General features: G+C 37.3%; 1 protein-coding gene across 4 annotated transcripts in view; it reads left to right on the top strand.

The window, feature by feature from the left end:
- Nucleotides 1–21517, top strand: part of p130CAS (Serine_rich_CAS and FAT-like_CAS_C domain-containing protein p130CAS) — a 198331-nt gene that overhangs the window by 73442 nt on the left and 103372 nt on the right. For all 4 annotated transcript variants that reach the window (XM_089096927.1, XM_089096925.1, XM_089096924.1 and 1 more), the window contains exon 2: nucleotides 2624–2779. In XM_089096927.1, coding sequence (XP_088953053.1) covers nucleotides 2627–2779 — 153 coding nt within the window. In that variant the 5' untranslated portion in view covers nucleotides 2624–2626. The remainder of the gene's footprint in view (nucleotides 1–2623; nucleotides 2780–21517) is intronic.

The following is a 21517-nucleotide window of genomic DNA, read 5'->3' on the forward strand; positions in this document are numbered from 1 at the left end:
TTTACTGATTTTTACCTAGGTTTTACTAATTTTCGACTTATTTTCGACTCGGTCAAAAATTTTGGGAGGGGGGGGTTCAAACCGGGTCCCCCCCCCCTGGATACGGCCTTGGCTAGTAGATGCATTTTGTCTTTTTAACTCATCTAGGTAACTGGAAACTTCCTATATGTTTGTAGTTCCTACATACTGCAATTAGAGATGTTACAATTCATTGGAAATTTCTATATGTTTCTTGGTACTTGTGTATTATATGACACACACTCGAGAATTCTGATCTAAAGATCAGACAATAATCGGTTTATACCTGTCATTATTTGAAGAAAATTAGCTTAGGCTCATTTGGAATCTACGTTTTAGGTATGTTTTCATTAAATTTTTATACATAGAAATGGTATTTCGGTTGGGATAGGTTAGGTTAGGTATATAATATAATGCGTACTTTGCGCAACCCCTACCATAAATCTTTGTTGTAGTTTTCATTATTTTTTAACTAAAGTATTGTATTTTCATCATATTTTTGTATATTTCATTAGGATTGACCTAACTTCCCTTCTCTAGTGTGTACCATAAAATACACAAGTACCCGTTTCTGTTTTCGTCAGTGTCATCACTTATTGCATAACTTTCATTATTAATAGTTGTGAATGTAGACAAATTTTACATCTAGAATATAAACGATCCACGATGCTTTAAAGAAAAACTTATTTTCTTCCCATTTTTTCCAAAAACTGTTGAATTTTTAAAGAACTAAGGACATCACAATGGAATATTATTTTGCCCCCTGGGCACGTCTTAGGTCTTTTCTTGCCTCGAAGCCAATATTTCCTAAGTTTTTTTTGGAACAAAGTTATGAAGTGTTCTGAGTAATATTTCCCACATTAAACATGCATATACAAAAGTAATGTGTTAGAGCTGCCACGCAAGTCGTCCATAAACACTTAAATATAAACAATCTGTTTAACATTAAAAAATAGAGGAACATTTTTTCAACGAAAATCCCGAAAATTTCAATCCCTGTAGATGCAATAAAAATACCCAAAACAGGTGTTTTAGGGGCAAAAACATCTACGGGAAATGCCTCCCTATTTCCTTCTTCGATTGTTGCCACTGTCTGGTTGATGTTTCAGTCGTAATATCCATGTCTCAAAAGTATTATGTAAATAAACTGTATTTGTCTTAAACCAGTGATGTCAAAGATAGGGCCCGTGGGCCTTACAAATCGATGTGACGGTTCGTTGTTGAACCAGCTAAGTCTGAATTAGGAATTTCTTGTTTTCATGTAAATCCCTTTATATAATTCCAAACTAAAAGCTAAGAAGAGACTAGGGGGTAGAATCAAATAAAAGAATCTCGGGTTTCGCAACCATTGTAATGTAAGAAACACCTGTCTGTGGAAGACTGAAATACTGGAGTTGCAGACTTTGGAAGAAGCTCTTATATGATTGTACAATAGTGATAATCTTATTACCCTCTAATTTGTAAGGTGAAGTGGAGAAAAAGAAAAATGAAGCAAAATTGAATGAACAAAAAGGTGTGGCTGTCCTGTGTAGTCACTATTTAGATTAGTCACTGTTACTGCTGAATGTAACACGCCTGAGAACATAAAGAAACTCAGCCATATCATTTCTTGATTCATTGACAAAGCTTGTAATAATAAAGATTTAGAGGGGTCTGGAGATAGGCAATTTTTTTTTTCTATTCATACTATGTTTACTAGGCATCACACGGGAAATTGTTTTGGGGGAGGCACTCACATTCGTCAAAACAGAGAAAAACAGATTAGCTGTGTGACAGTTTGAGGGAAGTTGTAAAAACACGATATTTTAAGCAGTAAAAATCAAAAATTATAATAACTTAGGGACCTGGACCTGGACCTGTAACCACCACACTCTGCCTCCTCCTCAGTTGAACATTGTTTCTATCTGTGAGCCTACTCTACAGCTATGACTAGAAAATGTCTGATTTTTCTGAAACCTTGTTATTACTTTGATAGGTAGATAGATTCTTGTTTTTTACCGTCTCCTGACACTAGCCACCCTATGTATTACCCGTGTATTACCCCCAGCAAAGCTGCTTTTTAGAACAAAACCCGGTAAAACGAACAAAATCCCATTTTTTTTTTAAACTCTTGTGATCAAGACCATGAAGCAATGGTGGAGTGAGCCACAAGTTGCCGTTACTGAGCTGAGACAATGCAACGCTGGTGGGGATATGTTACTGAGCTGAGATAATGCAACGCTCCAGGGGGGATATGTTGAAAAGATTGATTTTGATCACTGCCAGGTCGTTATAAGACAACGATTAAACTGCCTTGTTTCACTCCAGATGGGCAACGGCCAACTCCTCCATGATGTCTGGTAATACATCCCCTACCGTGATGTTAAAAGGCGTGCACGTCAGAAAGTGACACCGGGACGCTGTCTTGAGAAGGATGCTGCAATGACTAGAACGTTTTCCGAACCCAAAGACCTCTTGACATAAGCTTCTTGAATGACCATCATGGGAAAGCATCGTTGACGCCTTATAAACCAATTGACCAGTGGGGGAGAAACTAAGTCTAAGAAAGTAATTAAGTATACTTGCTGATTTTGCCTTCCCAAATTAATTCTTTTTTCCTTCGCAGGAAATGACGACAAATGCCCGTGCAATATATGACAACGTCGCTGACTCTCCTGACGAACTAGCTTTCCGGAAGGGGGATCTTCTTGTTGTTGTAGATCAGAACCCAGCTGGCTTAGAAGGTCAAGAATGGTGGCTCTGCTCCTTGAGAGGCCGAGAGGTAAGGCGATATGTGCTTCATTTACCGCCGGCTTTTTGGCTTGAGGATCAAATTACGCAGACTTATTGTACAAGTTGTGGGATTAATAAATTGTCGTGCAACCTTTCTCTTTTGTTTTCTTTTTTTACGGCAGAGATTTCTGAGCAAAAAACGAGAGATGAGAGTCGCTTGTGTGTGGTTTTAGCTGCAAAATTTATGTTAATTTCCGAACAAGTTTGTTTCAAACTTAAAGAAAAATAAACCCTTTTTATCAAGCTCAGAAGAAAAGGTTGCACCTAATTTTTGATGTGCCTAAACAATTTTTTAATAATTTAAAGTAAATGCTAGCTTTGCTGCCTTGAAAAGAATGCTGCAATGACTAGAATGTTTTCCAAGCCCAAAGACCTCTTGTCATAAGCTTTTTGAATGACCATCATGGAAAAGCATTTCTTTTTATGTTTCAGTTTGTCTCTCAGAAACGTGTGTTCAATTTTAACCTCTTATATCTCAGTTCTGAGACTTATCTGTTGAGCTGGGATGCTGAAAAAATCCCCAACCATTTTGGAAAATACCTTATTAATAGGGATTAAATAAAAAAAAATTAAACTGAAAGTTAGGAGCAACGTTAAAACTTAAAATGAATAGAAATTATTCCGTACATGAAAGGGGCTTCCCCCTCCTCACTACCCGGCTCTTTACGCTAAAGTTTGACATTTTGTCCCAATTTTAAAGATTGATTCCTGAAACACAATGGTCGTTTATTTAGAATCAGAATCTTTTGTAAAAGTACTAACAAACTTTGGAGTAAAGAGCGAAGTATTGAAAAGGGGGTATCCCCTTTCATATATGGAATAATTTCTGTTCGTTTTAAGTTTTAACGTTGGTCCTTACTTTCAGTAGAAAAAACTTGTTTTTTATTTAATTTCTGAATGTTTTTCAAATCATGTCAGGAAGTTCTCTCATCCCCCCCCCTGTGTAATATTTATACTGAAAATTTTTCCTGAAACTTTTCTCCCCACGAAAAAGTCTCACGATGGAAAATGCCACTATCACCAGAAAAATTGCCGTTGAAAAATTTCTGTATGTTTCCCAATTATTAATAATGCATGGGAGCAATATCGACAAATTGTGTAACTCACGGCCCTTTCCCCAGAGACTTTGGAGGGACATATCAAGTCAACCAAAAGTGTAGTTAGTCGACTTTTCGACTAAGCTGAATTAAATGGCTATTTTAAAATTTTCATCGGATTTATCTGGGGGGGGGGAGGGCGGGGGAGGGTGGCTAAGTGCCACCAATATTTTTGGTCACTTTGGAACTTCTGGTTTCCGTCAAAATGAGCTATCTCCCGATCTTCTAGGACCGTTTGTTCGGCACGATCACCCCTGGAAAAAAAAATAAACACGCATCCGTGATCTTTCTTCCGCCAAAAAATACAAAATTCCACCTTTTTGTAGATTAGAGCTTGAAACCTCTACAGTAGAGTTATCGGATATGCTGAATCTGGTGGTATGATTTTCGTTAAGGTCACTTGACTCTGGGGGTGTTTCCTCTTTTACGAAAATCAGGCAAATTTTCTAGCTTTTGATGACAAACGTTAAACTTAATGAACTTTATAAATTTAGAATCATAGGCAGCGCAATAGAGCTGCATAAATAAAAAACGATGTTGGCACAATGTATTATCTTCTTTTTTTTTCCATACTCGGGCACTTCGTATCGAAGGAATTGTCGTAGAAACTTCGAAAAGAGCTCATTCGATTGGAAATTGGAGTGGCTAGTGCCCTTTTTAATAGTCGAAAGTGATTGGAGGGCACCTAGCCCCCCCCCTACGTCCTCATTCCCCCAAACACGTCCAATCAAAATTTTGCCATAGCTATTTTGTTCAGCGTAGTTGATTTCCAGACAGAAAATATATTTTTGAGGAGGACATTCTCGCATAATCCTCAGGGCAAAGAATGGTAGTTATGCCCTGGGGGCATATAAGAACGATGTTGGCGCAATGTATTAATTATTATTTTTTTTACTTTAGAGCAGGGTACTTCGTATCGAAGAAGTTGTCGTAGAAACTTCGAAAAGGGCTCATTCAATTAGAAATTGGAGAGGCTTGTGCCCTTTTTAATCGTCAAAAGTGATTGGAAGACAACTAGCACCCCTTCCACACCCACCATTTCCCCAAACACGTCCAATCAAAATTTAGAGATAGCCATTTTGTTCAGCGTAGTTGATTTTTGTTTCGGCGTAGTTGATTTTGTTCAGCGTAGATAGAAATTATGTTTTTGAGGAGGACACTCCCCTAAAGCCCTCAGGGTAAAAGTTATAAGTTATGCCCTGGGGGCATATAAGGTTTTTATAGAAGGCATTGTCGTAAAAACTTCAAAAAGGATTCATTTGATTAGAAATTGAAAGAGTTACTGCCCTTTTTAATAGTCGAAAGTGACTGGAGGGCAACTAGCCCCCCCCCTACGCCCATCATTCCCCCAAACACGTCCAATGAAAATTTTGGGATAGCCATTTTATTCAACGTAGTTTTAAGTTCTGTAAATTAGGTCTTTGAGGATGACAACCCCCTAACAGCTCTGAGGGCAAGGGTTGTAATTTATGCCCTGGGGGCATATAAGGTGTTTATAGAACGCATTGTCGTAGGAAATTGGAGTGGCCTGTGCCCTTTTTAATAGTCGAAAGTAATTGGAAGGCTACTAACACCCCTTTCACGCCCACCATTCCCGAAACATATCCAATCAAAATTTTGAGATAGCCATTTTGCTCAACGTAGTTGATTTCCAGATAGAAATGATGTTTTTGAGGAGGACACTCCCCCAACAGCCCTCAGGGCAAGGGTTGTAAGTTATGCCCTGGGGGCATATAAGGTTTTTTGAGAAAGTTTTGTCGTAGAGACTTCAAAAAAGGTTCATTCGATTGGAAATTCAAAGGGCTATTGGCCTTTTTAATAGTCGAAAGGGATTGGAGGACAACTAACCTACCTCTCACGCCCTTCTTTTCCCCAAACACATCCAATCAAAATTTTAAGATAGCTATTTTGTTCAACGGAGTTAAAAGTTCTGTAAATTAGGTGTTTAAGGATGACAACCCCCCCCCCCCGCAACCCTCAGGGCAAGGGTTATAAGTTATGCCCTGGGGGCATATAAGCTTTTTATAGAACACGTTGTCGTAGAAACTTCAAAAATGGCTCATTCGATTGGAAATTGAAATGGTTAGCACCTTTTTTAATAGTCAAAAATGATTGGAAGGCAAGTAACACCCCTTCCACGCCCACCATTTCCCAAACACATACAATCAAAATTTTGAGATAGCCTTTTTGTTGCGCGCAATTTAAAGTTCAGGAAATTATATATTTGAGCAGGGCACTCCCCCCACAGTCTTCAGGGTAAGGGTTATACGTTATGCTCTGGGGAGCATATAAATTTTTATTGAAATCTTTGTCGTAGAAACTTGAAAAAACGCTCATTCGATTGGAAATTCAAAGGTCTATTGCCCTTTTACTAGTCGAAAGTGATTTAAGGGCAACTAACCCCCCTCTCACGTCCACCTTTTCCCTAACCACATCCAATCAGAATTTTTAGATAGCAATGTTGTTCAGCGTAGTTGATTTCCGGATAGAAATTATTTTTTTGAGGAGGATACTCCCCCACAGCCCTTAGGGCAAGGGTCGTATGTTATGCCCTAGGGGCATATAAGGTTTTTATAGAAAGTGTTGTTGTAGAAACTTCAAAAAAGGCTCATTCGATTGAAAATTTGAAGGGCTAGTGCCCTTTTTAATAGTCGAAAGTGATAGGGGGCAACTAACTTCCTCTCACGCCCACCTTTTCCCCAAACACATTCAATCAAAATTTTAAGATAGCCGTTTTGTTCAACGTAGTTGAAATATGTGGAAATTAGGTCTTTGAGGATGACAACCCCCCACACTCCTCAGGGCCAGGGTTGTAAGTTATGCCCTCGGGTCATATAAGATTTTTATAGAACGCATTGTCCTAGAAACTTAAAAAATGGCTCATTCGATTCAAAATTCAAATGGCTAGTGCCCTTTTCAATAGTTAAAAGTGATTGGAAGGCAAATAACACCCCTTCCACGCCCACCATTTCCCCACAAGTTTCACACTTGGTAGATTATTTGATTTTATTATTGCTCTTTTTTTGTTTAATGGAGTTCTTTACTTTCCTTTGAAAAACTTATTTTGTGGAAAAAGTTTTTTTTAACTAATCATCGTAACAAGCCATAATTAATATAAGCAATCGCTTTTAGGAGTGACAGTAAGGGCCTAAAAATAGCATAGTTTAGAATTTTATCATATAAAAATTTTCTGCAATTAAATGCGAGTAACGCAATAAACATCATCCGCGAAAAACTCATTCACCTTGTTTTGTATTCCCTGTTAGATTAAAAAAATCTAGTTTAAGTCTTTGCCCTTGGAAATGATGATAATGTTTGAGGGCTTATATTACTGTGAATTTACTGAGACAAGGTAAAAAAAAGAAACAGCAGCAACAAAACGAGGCAACAAAACCGAGGAACTGTCCGCTTTAAACACCAGGCGGTCTGGGCTGCGCGTTATGCGTAGCGCCACATGGTAGAAGTGTCCACGCATGGCGGAACAAGTGACGCTCCAAGATGTAATGAAATGACAAAATTTGGGCAGAATGTCGATCTCAATTCAAAATACATGCTGCTTTTATTAATTGTCACTGTGATTCCATGGTCCACTCCTCCGAGCAATCTCTGATTCGGTGGAAAGGTGTTCATCCAATTCTTTTGACTGAAGTAGCTTTGTTGCAAGAATTTAATGTGACCATCAATTACTCAGACCGGATTCATGATGTGGTTTTATTGACTAATAAATGTCAACCGAAGTCATGCCTTAAATTTCGGTAATTCACGGGGTGGAAACTATGTCGGTTGATATCCCACTGTGGTTTTGGTCAATTCTGTTAACGCTCTGTTTGTATAAGTAATTTGTATGTGTGTGAATTTTAAGGAAAACAACGCCTCTTTTCAAAGATCTTGTCCATGGAATAATTTGAATTCTTTTAACTGCCTGTTTTTGATAGGCAATGAACATTTTTCTCTTTGGCGAATAAAGATTATGGACAACTTACAGTAGCGGAAACTGGTGCTAGTGTCGATAAAAGAAATCACCAACACCTCTAGCGTTTGGTGTTTCTTAACATTTTCTCAGTGTAATCATAGGCAGCGCGATGTACTATTTTTTTTTCCATACCAGGGCACTTCGTATCGAAGGTGTTGTCGTAGAAACTTCGAAAAGGGCTCATTCGATTGGATATTCGAGTGGCTAGTGCCCTTTTTAATAGTCGAAAGTGATTGGACTGCAAATATCCCCCCCCCCAACACGCCCATCATTCCCCGAAACATATCCAATCACAATTTTGAGATAGCCGTTTTGTTCAGCGTAGTTAATTTCCAGACAGAAAATATGTTTTTGAGGAGCACACTCCCCCAAAACCCTCAGGGCAAGGGTTTTAAGTTATGCCCTGGGGGAATATAAGAACGATTTTGGCACAATGTATTATTTATTATTTTTTTTTTCCTTTAGAGCAGGGGACTTTGTATAGAGGGAGTCGTCATAGAAACTGCGAAAAGGGTTGATTCGACATAAAGTGTAAGTGGTTTGTGCCCTTTTTAATAGTAGACAATTGTCGAGAGGCGGATGGCCTCCGTTCCACGCAAACCACTTTCTGAAGCTCACTCAATCAAAATTTTGAAACAGCTCGTTTGTTCGATGCTCGTGCATCTTGAGTATAAACAATTGTTTCGAAGAGGTCACTTCCCCTTAGTCCTCAGGGCAAAGCTTTTAAGCTATTCCCTGGGGGCACATAAGGTTCTAATAGAACGTGTTGTCGTAGAACCTTCAAAAAGGGCTCATTCGATTAGAAATTGAAATGGCTAGTGCCCTTTTTAATAGCCGAAAATGATTTGAAGGCAACTAACACCCCTTCCACGTCCACCATTTCCCCAAAAACATCCAATCAAAATTTTTAGATAGTCATTTTATTCCACGCAGTTTAAAGTTCATGAAATTATACATCTGCTCAGAACATCCCCCCCCCCCCAGTCTTCAAAGCAAGGGTTATAAGTTATGCCCTGGGCGCATATAAGTTTTTATTGAAATCTTTGTCGTAGAAACTTGAAAAATGGCTCATTCGATTGGAAATTTAAAGGGTAAGAGCTATTTTTAATAGTCGAAAGTGATTTGAGGGCAACTAACGCCCTCCCCCCTGACGCCCATCTTTTCCCCAAACACATCCAATCAATATTTTAGATAGCCATTTTATTCAACGTAGTTGAAAGTTTTGGAAATTAGGTCTTTAAGGATGACAACCCCTCCCCCCCTCAACAGCCCTCAGGGCAAGGGTTGTAAGTTATACCCTGGGGGGTATAAGGTTTTTGTTGAAAGCGTTGTTGTAGGAACTGATTGGAGAGCGACTAACACCCCTCTTACACCCACTATTTAAAACACATCCAATCAAAATTTTGAGATATCCATTTTGTTCAACGTAGTTGAAAGCTCTGGAAATTGGGTCTTTTAGGATGATAACTCCCTCAGAGCCCTCAGTGCAAGGGTTGTAAGTTAAGCCCTGGGGGTATGTACGGTTTACATAGAAAGTTGTTGTAGAAATTTCAAAAAGGGCTAATTTGATGGGAAACTGAAATTGCCCTTTTTATTAGTCGAAAGTGTGTGGAGAGTAATTAACCCCCATCTCACGCCCACCATTTCCCCAAAAACATTCAATCAAAGTTTATAGATAGCCATTTTGTTCAACGTAGTTGAAAGTTCTGGAAATTATGTATTTAAGGATGACAACCCCCCCCCAGAGCCCCCAGGGCAAAGGTTGTAAGTTATGCCCTGGGGACATAAAAGGTTTTTATAGATAGAGTTGTCGTAAAACTTCAAAAAGGGCTCATTCAATTGGAAATTGAGATGGCTGGTGTCCTTTTTAATAGTCGAAGGTGATTGGAGGGTAATTAACCCCCCTCCCCCGCCCACCATTCCCCCAAACACATCCAATCGAAATTTTGAGATAGCCATTTTGTTTAACGTAATTGAAAGTTCCAGAAATAATGTATTTGAGGATGACAACCCCCCGCCCTCAGGGCAAGGATTGTAAGTTATGCCCTAGGGGCATATAAGGTTATTATTGAAAGCGTTTTCGTGGAAGCTTCAAAAGGGCTCATTTGATTGGAATTGAAAGGGCTAGTGCCATTTTAATAGTTTAAAGCGGGTGAAGAGCGACTTCCATTACACTCACGCCCACCATGCTCTCAAGCATCACAAGTCCTTATTTTGAGACTGTCATTTTGTTTAACACCTTGGCAAGTGCGATGCATAGACCCTTGAAACTGACAGCCCCCCAAACAACCCTTGGGACACAGTTGGTGGTACTTACTCTGGGAGCATACAAGATGTTTATCGAAAGTGTTGTCGTAGAAACTCAAAAAGGGCTCATTCAATTGGAAATCGAAAGGCCTAGTGCCATTTTAATAGTCGAAAGTGACTGGAAGGCTTGAAATTTTTATAGTAAAGATCGATGTGGGTATAAGTATTATTTTTTTTTTTTTTGTTGCTGTTGTTGTTTAGACCAGGGCACTTCGTATCGAAGGAGTTGTCGTAGGAACTTCGAAAAGGGCTCATTCGATTGAAAATAAAAAGGGCTAATGCCCATTTTAATAGTCGAAAGTGATTGGAGTTCAACTAGTCCCCCTCCCACGCCAACCCTCCAATTTTCCCATTATGTTTAAAAACTAAATGTCGCCTTAAGATTAAACCAAAATGCACTGTGTTAATGCTAATTCCCATTAATGCATCTCACCAGTATCTCAAGAATGAGTAAGGGTATTATGTTCATAATCTTAGAGGTACTTCTGCTATTTAAATTTAACCAAGTCAAAAAATTGTATGTGTACCTACGCAATTAAAGAAAATACACTGATTTTTTTGCGAAGAGTATTAAGTTTTCTATTTCAGATCATTTAGAGGAGGTATGAAACTACTACTATTTGTGTCCAGAATTTTAAAAGGGTGTATGTTGTTAAAAATTGCTGAAAATTTTTCTCCAAAATACAAATAGAAGGCCAAACTATAAAGTCTTAAAAAAAAACGAAAAGATTTAAAGTATTATTTTCTTTTTCCCTGAAATGACTATGTCAATATAAAACGAACAGAAATTAATTAAAAAAACTCTTTCCACAAAATAAGTTTTTCAAAGAAAAGTAAAGAACTCCATTAAACCAAAAAATAAGCAAAAATAAAAAAAATAATCTACCAAACGTGAAACTATCACAAATCAGCATCGATGATTAAATGAAACTCAAAACGAACAGAACTTGCAATAAATAACCAAGTTAAACTCAAAACCAGCAGAAATTAACATGAATAGGGTTACAAACTCCTATGCCTTCCCAAGGTTACAACAAAATTTGCACTTTACTGAAAAAATACAAATGAATGTGTATTGTCAGTTTAATATATATATATACTGATATTTAGTAATCAAAATGTTAATATTATTTGATTTATTAAAGCAATAAAAGTAAAAACGTTTATATTTTTTTCAGTAAAGTGCAAATTATGTTCTGGCCTTGGGAAGGCATAGGGGTTTTGGGTCCAACTTATGTTAATTTTTGCTCGTTTTGAGTTTGACTCGGTTATTTATTGTAATTTCTGTTCGTTTTGGGTTTCATTTACTTATCGATGCTGATTTGCGGTAGTTTCACGCTTGGTAGATTATTTGATTTTATTTTTGCTTATTTTTTGTTTAATAGAGTTCTTTACTTTTCTTTGAAAAACTTATTTTGTGGAAAAAGTTTTTTAATTAATAATATGAAAAAATTAGTCTAATTGCCGAAAGTAATAAGTGCCTAATCTCAATTTCTGAAAAAAACAATCACAAAATCTTTTTAAAAATGCCAAGAAGCGCCAAGGATTAGATGGCGTTTTTATTATTAGATTTTAATGCCAGTTTCCACTCTTACAAGTTGCCCATACACTTTGACGCGGAAAATTCATTCGGGTTTTAGTGGTTCATTTTGGGGCCTGCAGAGGAAGGGGTTTGCGCTTTCTTGAAGAGATGATATTATGACTCTTTCAATGTTTTATATGTACCGTAGTGTTTTCTCTTTCCCTGTGGATGGCTATTGGCTATACTGCTCAACTATATGAATATACAAGCTATCGTTTTTTAAGCTATTTTCTTCCAGTGTACGACCAGACAAGATATTTACCTCCCCCCCCCCCTAACCTCTGGAAGATTAAAAGTATGATTCAATGAAAAAATCCTGGAAAAACAGAGACCCGCATAAAAATTTGTACTTGCTTGACCCCTGCTGGGAAATCTTCTGATTGCGTCCTTGACTGTTCAAAGTATTCATTATTTGCTAGTTTTACCAGCTAGTTTTGTTCTTCTTTCTGAAAAAAAAAGAAATAAAAAAAGTTATGTAGGCACGGTTTTTATTTAATTTGTTATCAAATTACGATAGCCACTATAAGAAAAGCTGATTCATATTATATGGAAATCCCGTTTAAAGTGTGAAATTTTTATTTGCATTTCCACAGCTTACACCACAAACTAATATCCGGAAAATTCCTCATCATCAGCAATATTTACCTTTTGTATTTAGCATACATCCGCAAGAAATTATATCTTTAAATATCACGCCCATACAATATGAACGTGTGTACGCTAAAAAATAATAATAATAAAATAAATAAAAAACTAAAAGACTTTTTCGGTTGAAGAAACAGATAAAACAGATTAATTCTGTGATTAAATTGATTTACGATCTATTTACACATGTCGCTTTTGGTTGCGGCTTGAGACGAAAGTTGGCTTAGTCCTAATGTTTTGTATTAACCTATTAAACAAAAAAAGGCGATAAGTGCATAATTATTAAGTACACAAGATTGCAACTTGATTAATATGCCATGTTTTTTCGTTATTAAATTTAAAAAAAAAACAATTTTTTTAACTGAAAGTAAGGAGCGACATTAAAACTTAAAACGAACAGAATTTATTCCGTATTTGAAAAGGGCTGCCCCCCCCCCACAATGCCCCACTCTTTACAGCTAAAGTTTGACTCTTTCTCACAACTCTATTTTTAAAAGAATGAAAAACTTTAGTGTAAATAGCGAGGTGTTGAGGAGGGGACAGCCCCTTTCATATACGGAATAATTTCTGTTCGTTTTAAGTTTCAATGTCGCTCCTGACTTTCAGTTAAAAAAAAAACTGTTTTTTATTTAATTTCTGGACGTTTTTGAGTTAATGCAGGTTTTGAAGATTGCTCACCGTACATGAACAGTTAAAACGGAATTTGCATATTAATTTTGCTTTTTTTTACTAATAAGTCATCCTCAAAGACATAGTTATTGGATTTTTTGATGATGCTGAACAAAATGATTAACTCAAAATTTTGATCGCATGACTTTGGGTAAAAAATGAGCGTGGGAGGGGGTCTATTTGCCCTCCAATTTTTTTGGTCTCTTAACAACAACACTAGAACTCTTAATTTCTGTTCGAATGAGCCCTCTCGCGATATTCTAGGACCATGGGGTCGATATATACGGAATAATTTCTGTTCGTTTTAAGTTTCAATGTCGCTCCTGACTTTCAGTTAAAAAAAACAACTGTTTTTTATTTAATTTCTGGACGTTTTTGAGTTAATGCAGGTTTTGAAGATTGCTCACCATACATGAACAATTAAAACGGAATTTGCATATTAATTTTACTTTTTTTTTAACTACTAAGTCATCCTCAAAGATATAGTTATTGGATTTTTCGATGATGCTGAACAAAATGGTTAACTCAAAATTTTAAACGCATGACTTTGGGTAAAAAATGAGCGTGGGAAGGGGTCTATTTGCCCTCCAAGTTTTTTGGTCTCTTAACAACAACACTAGAACTCTTAATTTCTGTTCGAATGAGCCCTCTCGCGATATTCTAGGACCATGGGGTCGATACGATCACTCCTGGGAAGAAAAATAATAATAAATAAACATGCATCCGTGATCTTCTGCTAGCAAAAACACAAGATTCTACATTATCGCATATAGGACCTTGAAACCTCTTCAGTAGGGTTCTCTGATCCGCTGAATCTGATTTTCATTAAGATTCTATGACTTGTTTCTCCCCTGTTTTTTTCCTGGCCATAGAGCCTTACGGGGGAGTTTATATTGAAGCGTGTTTTGTTGAGTTTATTGATTGATTAAAATTGATTGATTGACTGTAGGGGGTGTTTCCTTCTTTTTCCAAAAATAAGGCAAATATTCTCAGGCTCGTAACTTTTGATGGGTACGAATAAACTTGATTTATATATTTGTCTTGATATATAAATTTATATATTTGAAATTGGCATAAAAATTCGATCCTTTTGATGTATTTATTGCTATCAAAATTCCATTTTTTAGAGTTTCGGCTACTATTGAGCCAGGTCGCTCCTTATTTACCACGTTCGTAGGTCGTTACCACGAACTGTTTGATTAAAGTTCTAGATTGTGTTGGATCAAATGCGTATTTTATCTACATTTCTATGAAGTCTCTTATACGAAATTAGGGAAATAATTGAAATTAAGGAAAATAAGGGAAAAAGAAACTTTGTAAGAGGGGCCAGGCACGTACATAGGATTTTTTTGGGGGGAGGGGCAATAATAGAAAAACAAATTTATATGATGATTTGAATAAGAAGTGCCCAGAAATTTTGGGAAAACTAGTTGTTTTTTTTCTGGGGGGATGGCACCAACCCCCCCCCCCACATACGTCCCTGTGGGGATCCTTGTTGATTTTAAGTATGAACGGTTTACTTATGTTCATATTTAAATCCTAAGATAATTCAATGAAAGTTTTTGACTATTATACTAAATTGTAGATTGCAGTAGTGAATACCTTTGTGGACTTGGGGTCCCTTATTAAGGTAGGCAAGCCTGCTCACATTTTATGGGAGATGGAAAACAGTTATTACCGGAAAAGCGTTGTATTCTATCTGGATATTACAAACTTTGCATTTAAAACTGCCCTCTGGGGGAAGAGAAAAGTATGCTTAACAAAATCTGCATCAATAGTCACAGAATCTGTTAGACCCAATTTGTTTTTAATATTTTCAGTGGACGGTAAGGTCTTTCTAGTTTACAAGTTGTATTTGTAGCCTAACCATTTCTAATTTAAGGTATAATTAGCCGTATTGTAAGTTTTAAAATGAAAAGTCTACCAAAGTCCATTCCTAGAAAAATTATTGATTCTTGCCGAAATTCCGTGCTAGTATATACCGACATATGGGCGCTCATGAAGAGAGTTGGATTTTCTCGCTTTCTCTTTTTACAGGAAAAAAAAAATACAAAGGAGCCCGTGATTGTGCCAGATTCAAGAAAATTGCAATGGATTTCTGGCATAAAAATAGTATTTTGAAATCTCCCCCCCCACCCAGAAGTTGATTTGTAGGTTTACCCTTCTAAAAAATATTTCTGTGAGTGGCTATGATGAGGTACGGTAATATATCAACATTTTAAAGTGCTTGTATCATTTGACTCTGAATCAGTCAATTTTAAAATAAAAAAGACGAGAAGAGTTTGGCTGACGTCAAATGTTCTTCCGGACCTTTTATTAGATAAAAACTGGACCTTGTCAAATCCAACTAGAAGCCAAAGCTCTTGAAAATGTTCCTTATATTTCTAGCAACTAAAATTAAGTGTGAAACGATGCGTAGAATTAATATGACATCTGGCGTTAACATGTTTGAAGAGTAAATCTGACGTGACCATTAAATCATTCTTATTTTATAGTCATGACTATTAGAATGGCGCCGCGTCATGAGCGTAGATGCTGAGGGAGGGGCTAATCCTCTTCCCTTGGGATTCTACATAATACGTTTATTTTAAAATATTATCTTACTTATGTCCCTTCCCTCATGCCTATATACCGAAGCCCTTGAAGTCAGGATCGTTAGCTTGGTACCTCTTGTTATACGCAGTTCATAAGCTAGGGGAGCTAGAGAGAAGAGAGATAATTAATTTATTAGAGGAAAAATAGCAAGGAATAAAATGTTAAAAAATGGTTAGTCCTTCAAAACTAGGGAGCCAGTGCGGCTAAAACTTGCAATAAATTCCTTCATAAAACAGCCAAGAGACAAAAATCACAAACGACAAAAAAAAAACAGAAAAAAAGAAGTTAACATGAACAAACACATACTAATACTACTGCCTATAACTCACTACAGTACAAAGTCGTCCGAGGCCAATAACTGCTGCTCACGCTCCTCCTCGGCCCCAGCCTATTTGAAATTTAACTCTTTACCTCCTCGACCTAGCATTCGTTTAGTCCTAGCTGAATTGTCGTTTTGCTGTCTGTTATTCTGCATCCGCAAAACATGTCTTAGCCACCTCAACTTTTCTCTCATTATAGCCCTGGAAAGTGCAATAGAACCACATTTTTCGCACAGCTTGTCTTTTTGTATAGTCAGTAAAACCAGTACCCAAGACTGTCCGTAGACAGTTCCTCTGAAAAACATCTAACAAACCCCCCTCCGTGTTCCTAACCCCCCAAGTTTCAGAACCATACCTAACCAATGTCATCGGTTTAGCTTCCAATATTCTAGTCTTGTATCGGAGACTTATCTTCCAAACTTATTCTTCCAAACTTTTTTCTTTTGTGAAAAAACACCCTGGGCCTTGATTATTATGCTTCTTATATCTTCACTGCACCCACCATCTTTACTAACAATACTACCCAAGTAAGTGAAGGTATCCCTTTGATTGATTTTGTTGTTACCAAAATTACTTATTCGCCTTTTCCTAGTCTATGTGACTTGGTCTTCTTAACATTAATTTTCAAATCTATTTTTGCACCCTGAACTCTCAAAAGAATCAAAAATTTATTCGTTTTACTAAAATCTTTATCTGGGACGCTCAAATCATCTGCATAATCTAGCATAAGTCTAGAAGATTTTATCTTCCCATTTGAGTCCACGCTTTCCCATAGCCTTTGCTATGTTTCTTAAGAGGAAGTCCATCAGAATGAGCCATATAAATGGGGATAGAATACAACCCTGTTTAACTCCCGATTCAATTCTAAGCCAGCTACCAACCTCTTCTGTCACCTTACCCCAGCAATACTGTTCTCGTACATAGCACTACCCCCCCCCATATACCATACAAGGATGGAACCTTCACCAGAGCTGTTCTATCGGCTGAACCAATACCTGTTCGTAATCTATAAAACTGAGGACTAGAAACAAAGATATACCGAATCCTTAACAGCTAATCCTAAATTTGATCCTAAATTTAAAATTCAGGGAAAGCTGAGCTGGGTGGCGTTTAATGCTTAAAATAAATAATATTTTGGACCCTAGCACCTTCTTTTCATGGGTTTTAGTGTTTTTAATAAATTTTACTTGCGTTATATAATAAAACTTATAGTCAATTTCGTCTTCTAACTTCTGTGATATGTGTTTGTGTGTGTCTGTGGGGGGGGGGGGGTAAAAATAAAGTATGATAAAAAAAACTGGAATAGTAATCAGCCACGATTTTCACGTCATCTCCTACATAAATGCATATGTGTTGTGACACACTTTTGAAGTAAAATGGCTCATTTTACTTCAATAATCAACGCAACAGGAGTTGCGTTGGGTATTTTGATAAGTAAGTTTATATTTCACCCGACACACACGATCAAAATCCAGTTTTGCGTGCTCAGTTTGCGTAGAAAATACCGTAAGGCCAAGCCGCCTGAGGCCAACTCAGCTACGCACGCCCTCCTCCTCCATTATAATCTGTTCAAAGCCTCCCTCTTTGCACCCTCCCATCAAGTTCCCATTTCCCTTAAATCTTTCTCTGCGACATCCTCCCACCCCATCTGTGGACGACCTGTTTTACGTTTAGCCCTAGACAATTGGCTGAAAAGTACAATCTTTGGTAACCTGTTATCCTTCATCCGCAGAGCCCATCAAATTGATCCCTGCTTAACTCCTGATCTAACAAGAAACCAGCTACTAACCTCATTTCCTACATTAACCGCAGCAGTTTTATTCTCGACCATAGCACTGATCACTTTAATGTATATGTCTGGCATACTTTACAAGGAAAAGACCTTCGCTAAAGCTTTTCTATCAGCTGAATCGCTGCTCATAATCTATAAAACTGAGGACTAAAGTTATTTGATGACTCAGGAAATTCACAGTTATTAGCCTAGAATGAAAATTTGGTCGACACATCCTCTACCCTTCCTAATGCCGCACTTTTCTTATCTTAAAACTTTGTATACAACATCTCAGTCTAAAAAGTATCATCATAGTAGGAGACTTGCTACCCACAGAGACTAGGCTAAAGCCTCTATAATTACCACAATCACTCTTGTCACCTTTCTGATACAGGGGTTTAATTAGGGTTTTCCTAAAATCGCTAGGTACTTACCCTTTTTCAAAAATCCTATTCATAATATTCAGTCGCTTGTTTCTAACATCATAACTACCCTATTTAAAAAACTCATTTGCCACAATATCAGCACCGGGGGCCTTATTTTTTTTTTTTTTTAGTTCTTTTAGTACTATCACTAATTCGTCCTCATAGAACAATTCGTACCTCACATCCAAGGTGCCGCAAACTTTTTCATTTTCCTGTATATCTTTTCCTGTAACTCTATCCCAGTTTAGCACATTCCAAAAATGTTCTGCCTATACCTCTTTTAACTCTTTCCTTATCACTAATTGGGGCCCTGTTCCTATCTTTAACAGGGGCAAGTCCAAATTGACTACCTTCTCAATTTATAAACATGCCAGTACAATATTTTACTATTATGCCATCTAGCTGCACATTCTAGATTCTCGGCAATTTTATCCATGGTCTCCACTTCAAACCTCCTTAGTTCAAATGTTAACGCTTTCTCCACTTTCTTAACATTCTTCTTATTTTTAGATGATCTATCACTCAGAAAATTCTGGTACAATCCCCTTCTCCTCTCTATTAGACATAAAGCCTTTTCACTAATATTCGTAGCTGCATTCCTAATTTATTTTCCTAAAATTATTGCATTCATCTTCTACATTGTCAAATTTAAAACTCTTCAGATTAAAATTCAACTGTCCTGAAAAATTTCTCTCAAATTTTCATCCTAGAGTCTACCAACGTCACAGTTTTCCGGAAGGTAGTTACCCTTCCGAAATTTCAGCTTTAAGTTAACTTAGACACTACTAGATGGTGATCTTAACTTTTAACATCAATTAAAGCACTCCTATATACCCTAGTATCTTGTAATGATCCCGCCAGTCTTCGGTTTGAAATGAAATGACGATTCAATATGACATATCTGAAGGATAAAACTTTGAAATTTTTTTTTGTGTGTATTTTTCCCTCTTAAATCAAAAATATAATAACAAACATTTAAGGATAAGATTGAGGCTTTAAAGAGAAGGATTCCCCCTTAAGACCGGTCTGAAGCATGTTCCCCTAAGGATTTTTGTGGAAATGATTAAAATGCGTGAAGATTTTTATTGGTTGTCTTAGAAATGTTAAGCAACAAGCCTCCTTACCTGGAGGTATCAGCTAATCCTCTTAGTAGCATGGAATGCATGACTTTTTCCCCATGTAATAAGAACGGACTAGAGAATGGAAAAGCGTATTGATGGGCATTTGCTTTAAAGGTACTTTGCTTCAAAGGCACTAAAAGGCGATCGGCTGCACATTTACTGTACTCAAATGGTTTCAGCAGAGCACTGATAAATAAATTTCATCATTCTTCATTATCTTACTATAAAACTTTGGCGTAAAGAGCGGGGGATTGAGAAGGGGTGTCCCCCTGTTATATGAGATAACTTTTGTTTGTTTTAAGCTTTAATGCCGCTCTTTACTTTCATTTGAAAAAAAAATCCATAAAAGGCCAAACAGAGCCATAAAATAGAAAATACACGAATTATCCGGAAATAACAAATTTTTACATTTGGGAAGGAGAGAAGAAGGGCTAGTCTGAGGGCCGGTTCGTAGTCTATAAATGTCTGCTACAGGGGGAGAGGGGAATAAAAAAATAAAACGTTCAAAATGGATAATATCTAAGATAATCTTTTTAAGGAATTTGCTTAAAAAGTATGAAAAAATCTAACATCAGATATTTCCTAAATCTGCTATAGTAAACGTGGTTTAACAATGTAAACGGTTTAGCTTTCACATTATCCCATTCGTAGGTAGCCAGAAACTACGCTTCCTTCGCTTATTGGTATCTGGTTCTTATTGCTATCTGGTTCTTATGATATGCGTGTCCGCGCGCTGTACAGTGAATAATGAATAATGGACTTGTATTTTCGCCGGTTTTAAGTTCTTTCAATTTAACCGTGCTAATGGAGTGAATGAAAACGAAATACTGAAGTTTGGAAAGGAGTTTTTTCTGGACTTGCCGAGTATAATCGCAGCTAAACAAACTCCTCTATAATGCAGTCGTACCTGGGACTGAGCTTCCGAGAAGACAGGGGCCGAAGGCTTTGGAAAGCCATCTGAAGGATATGTTAAGCATATTCGTGAAGTGTGACGATGAAGACATATACCCACCGAAGTTAGTAATTTGTTCTCCAAATGACGTACCTGCCATCCCTGCTTTTGTTTATTCGAGTTTGAACGCAAAGTTGAATAGAATGGAACACTTCCTAAAGACTGTTTCAAGTAAGTTCGATTCGTATGATAAACACTTTCCACCATTGCCTGCCCGTGCGACGCCGGCAACTGACTCTCACGCCACTGTTGTTGTCTCTAAAGTGCCGCAAATACTAAATGAATATTGACCTTGTAGTTTCCTCGCCAAATTTTAATGTATCGACTGTTCTTGTTCATGAAGACGTTCGTGATATTGACCACCTCCTGATTGCGTTCTCTGCTTCACTAGTCGCTCTCCTTTCTACTAGACCATTTACACAAAGTTCTAAGTAGTTTTACAGGAATAACTGGAGAAGAGCTAATTTTGCACTTTACTATTACTACGTTGACTGCGTTTTTGGGTTCTATAAAATTTCCTTACCATTTGCTTCAACTTACTGACCGTTTTTCAACTGATATGCAGTCTCTTAATGAATATTATGATAAAATAATTTGGTGCTTAAAACGAGCAGAGGCGACTGCTGTTCTTATAGAAAAGATTAAAGTTGAAACCAGAAAACCAGAATTGGTTTTGGACCAGATATAAAAGTTGTAAAGAATAAAGCTAAGTTTTGGCTACGAATATGGGTGTCTTGCGGTCGGCCAAATCGAGGAGTTGTCTTCGATCTGAAGCAAAGTACCAAGCGTGCATATAAAAAACGTTTACGGCAGTCTAGGGTTTCCGGTTTTGATTCTCCTGCGTCGAAAAAGGAGTGGTCTCATGTTCTGAATTTGGATAAGCTTAGTAGTGAGTTTTCTGAATGTCATATAGCAGTTCATACTTGGGTGTCGTATTATAATGATATTTTCGGCAAGGTGAACCGGAAAGTTGAAAAGCTTTTTAGTAATCTTCTTGAGTCGTGTTTGCCTAGTCGTAATTCTCTGAGTAACGTATTACCGGTTTCTACTGTTGATATTGGGCAAGCTATTAAGAACATGCAATCTACCTCTATTGATCAAGACGGAATTCATCTGAAAGTAGTTTGCCCGACTTTCATAGCTCGCCTTCAGCTACTGTTTCAGATATATTTATCTACTTCTATGGTTCCCGACAGTTTTTTTTCTGTGGCACAGTCACCTCGGTTTTGAAGCGTGGATAAACTTCGTCAATGTGTAGCTCATATCGACC

This window comes from Artemia sp. Qi Xiang Cuo, chromosome 11, assembly GCF_049724085.1.
Source record: "Artemia sp. Qi Xiang Cuo chromosome 11, ASM4972408v1, whole genome shotgun sequence".
Taxonomy (NCBI): domain Eukaryota; kingdom Metazoa; phylum Arthropoda; class Branchiopoda; order Anostraca; family Artemiidae; genus Artemia; species Artemia sp. Qi Xiang Cuo.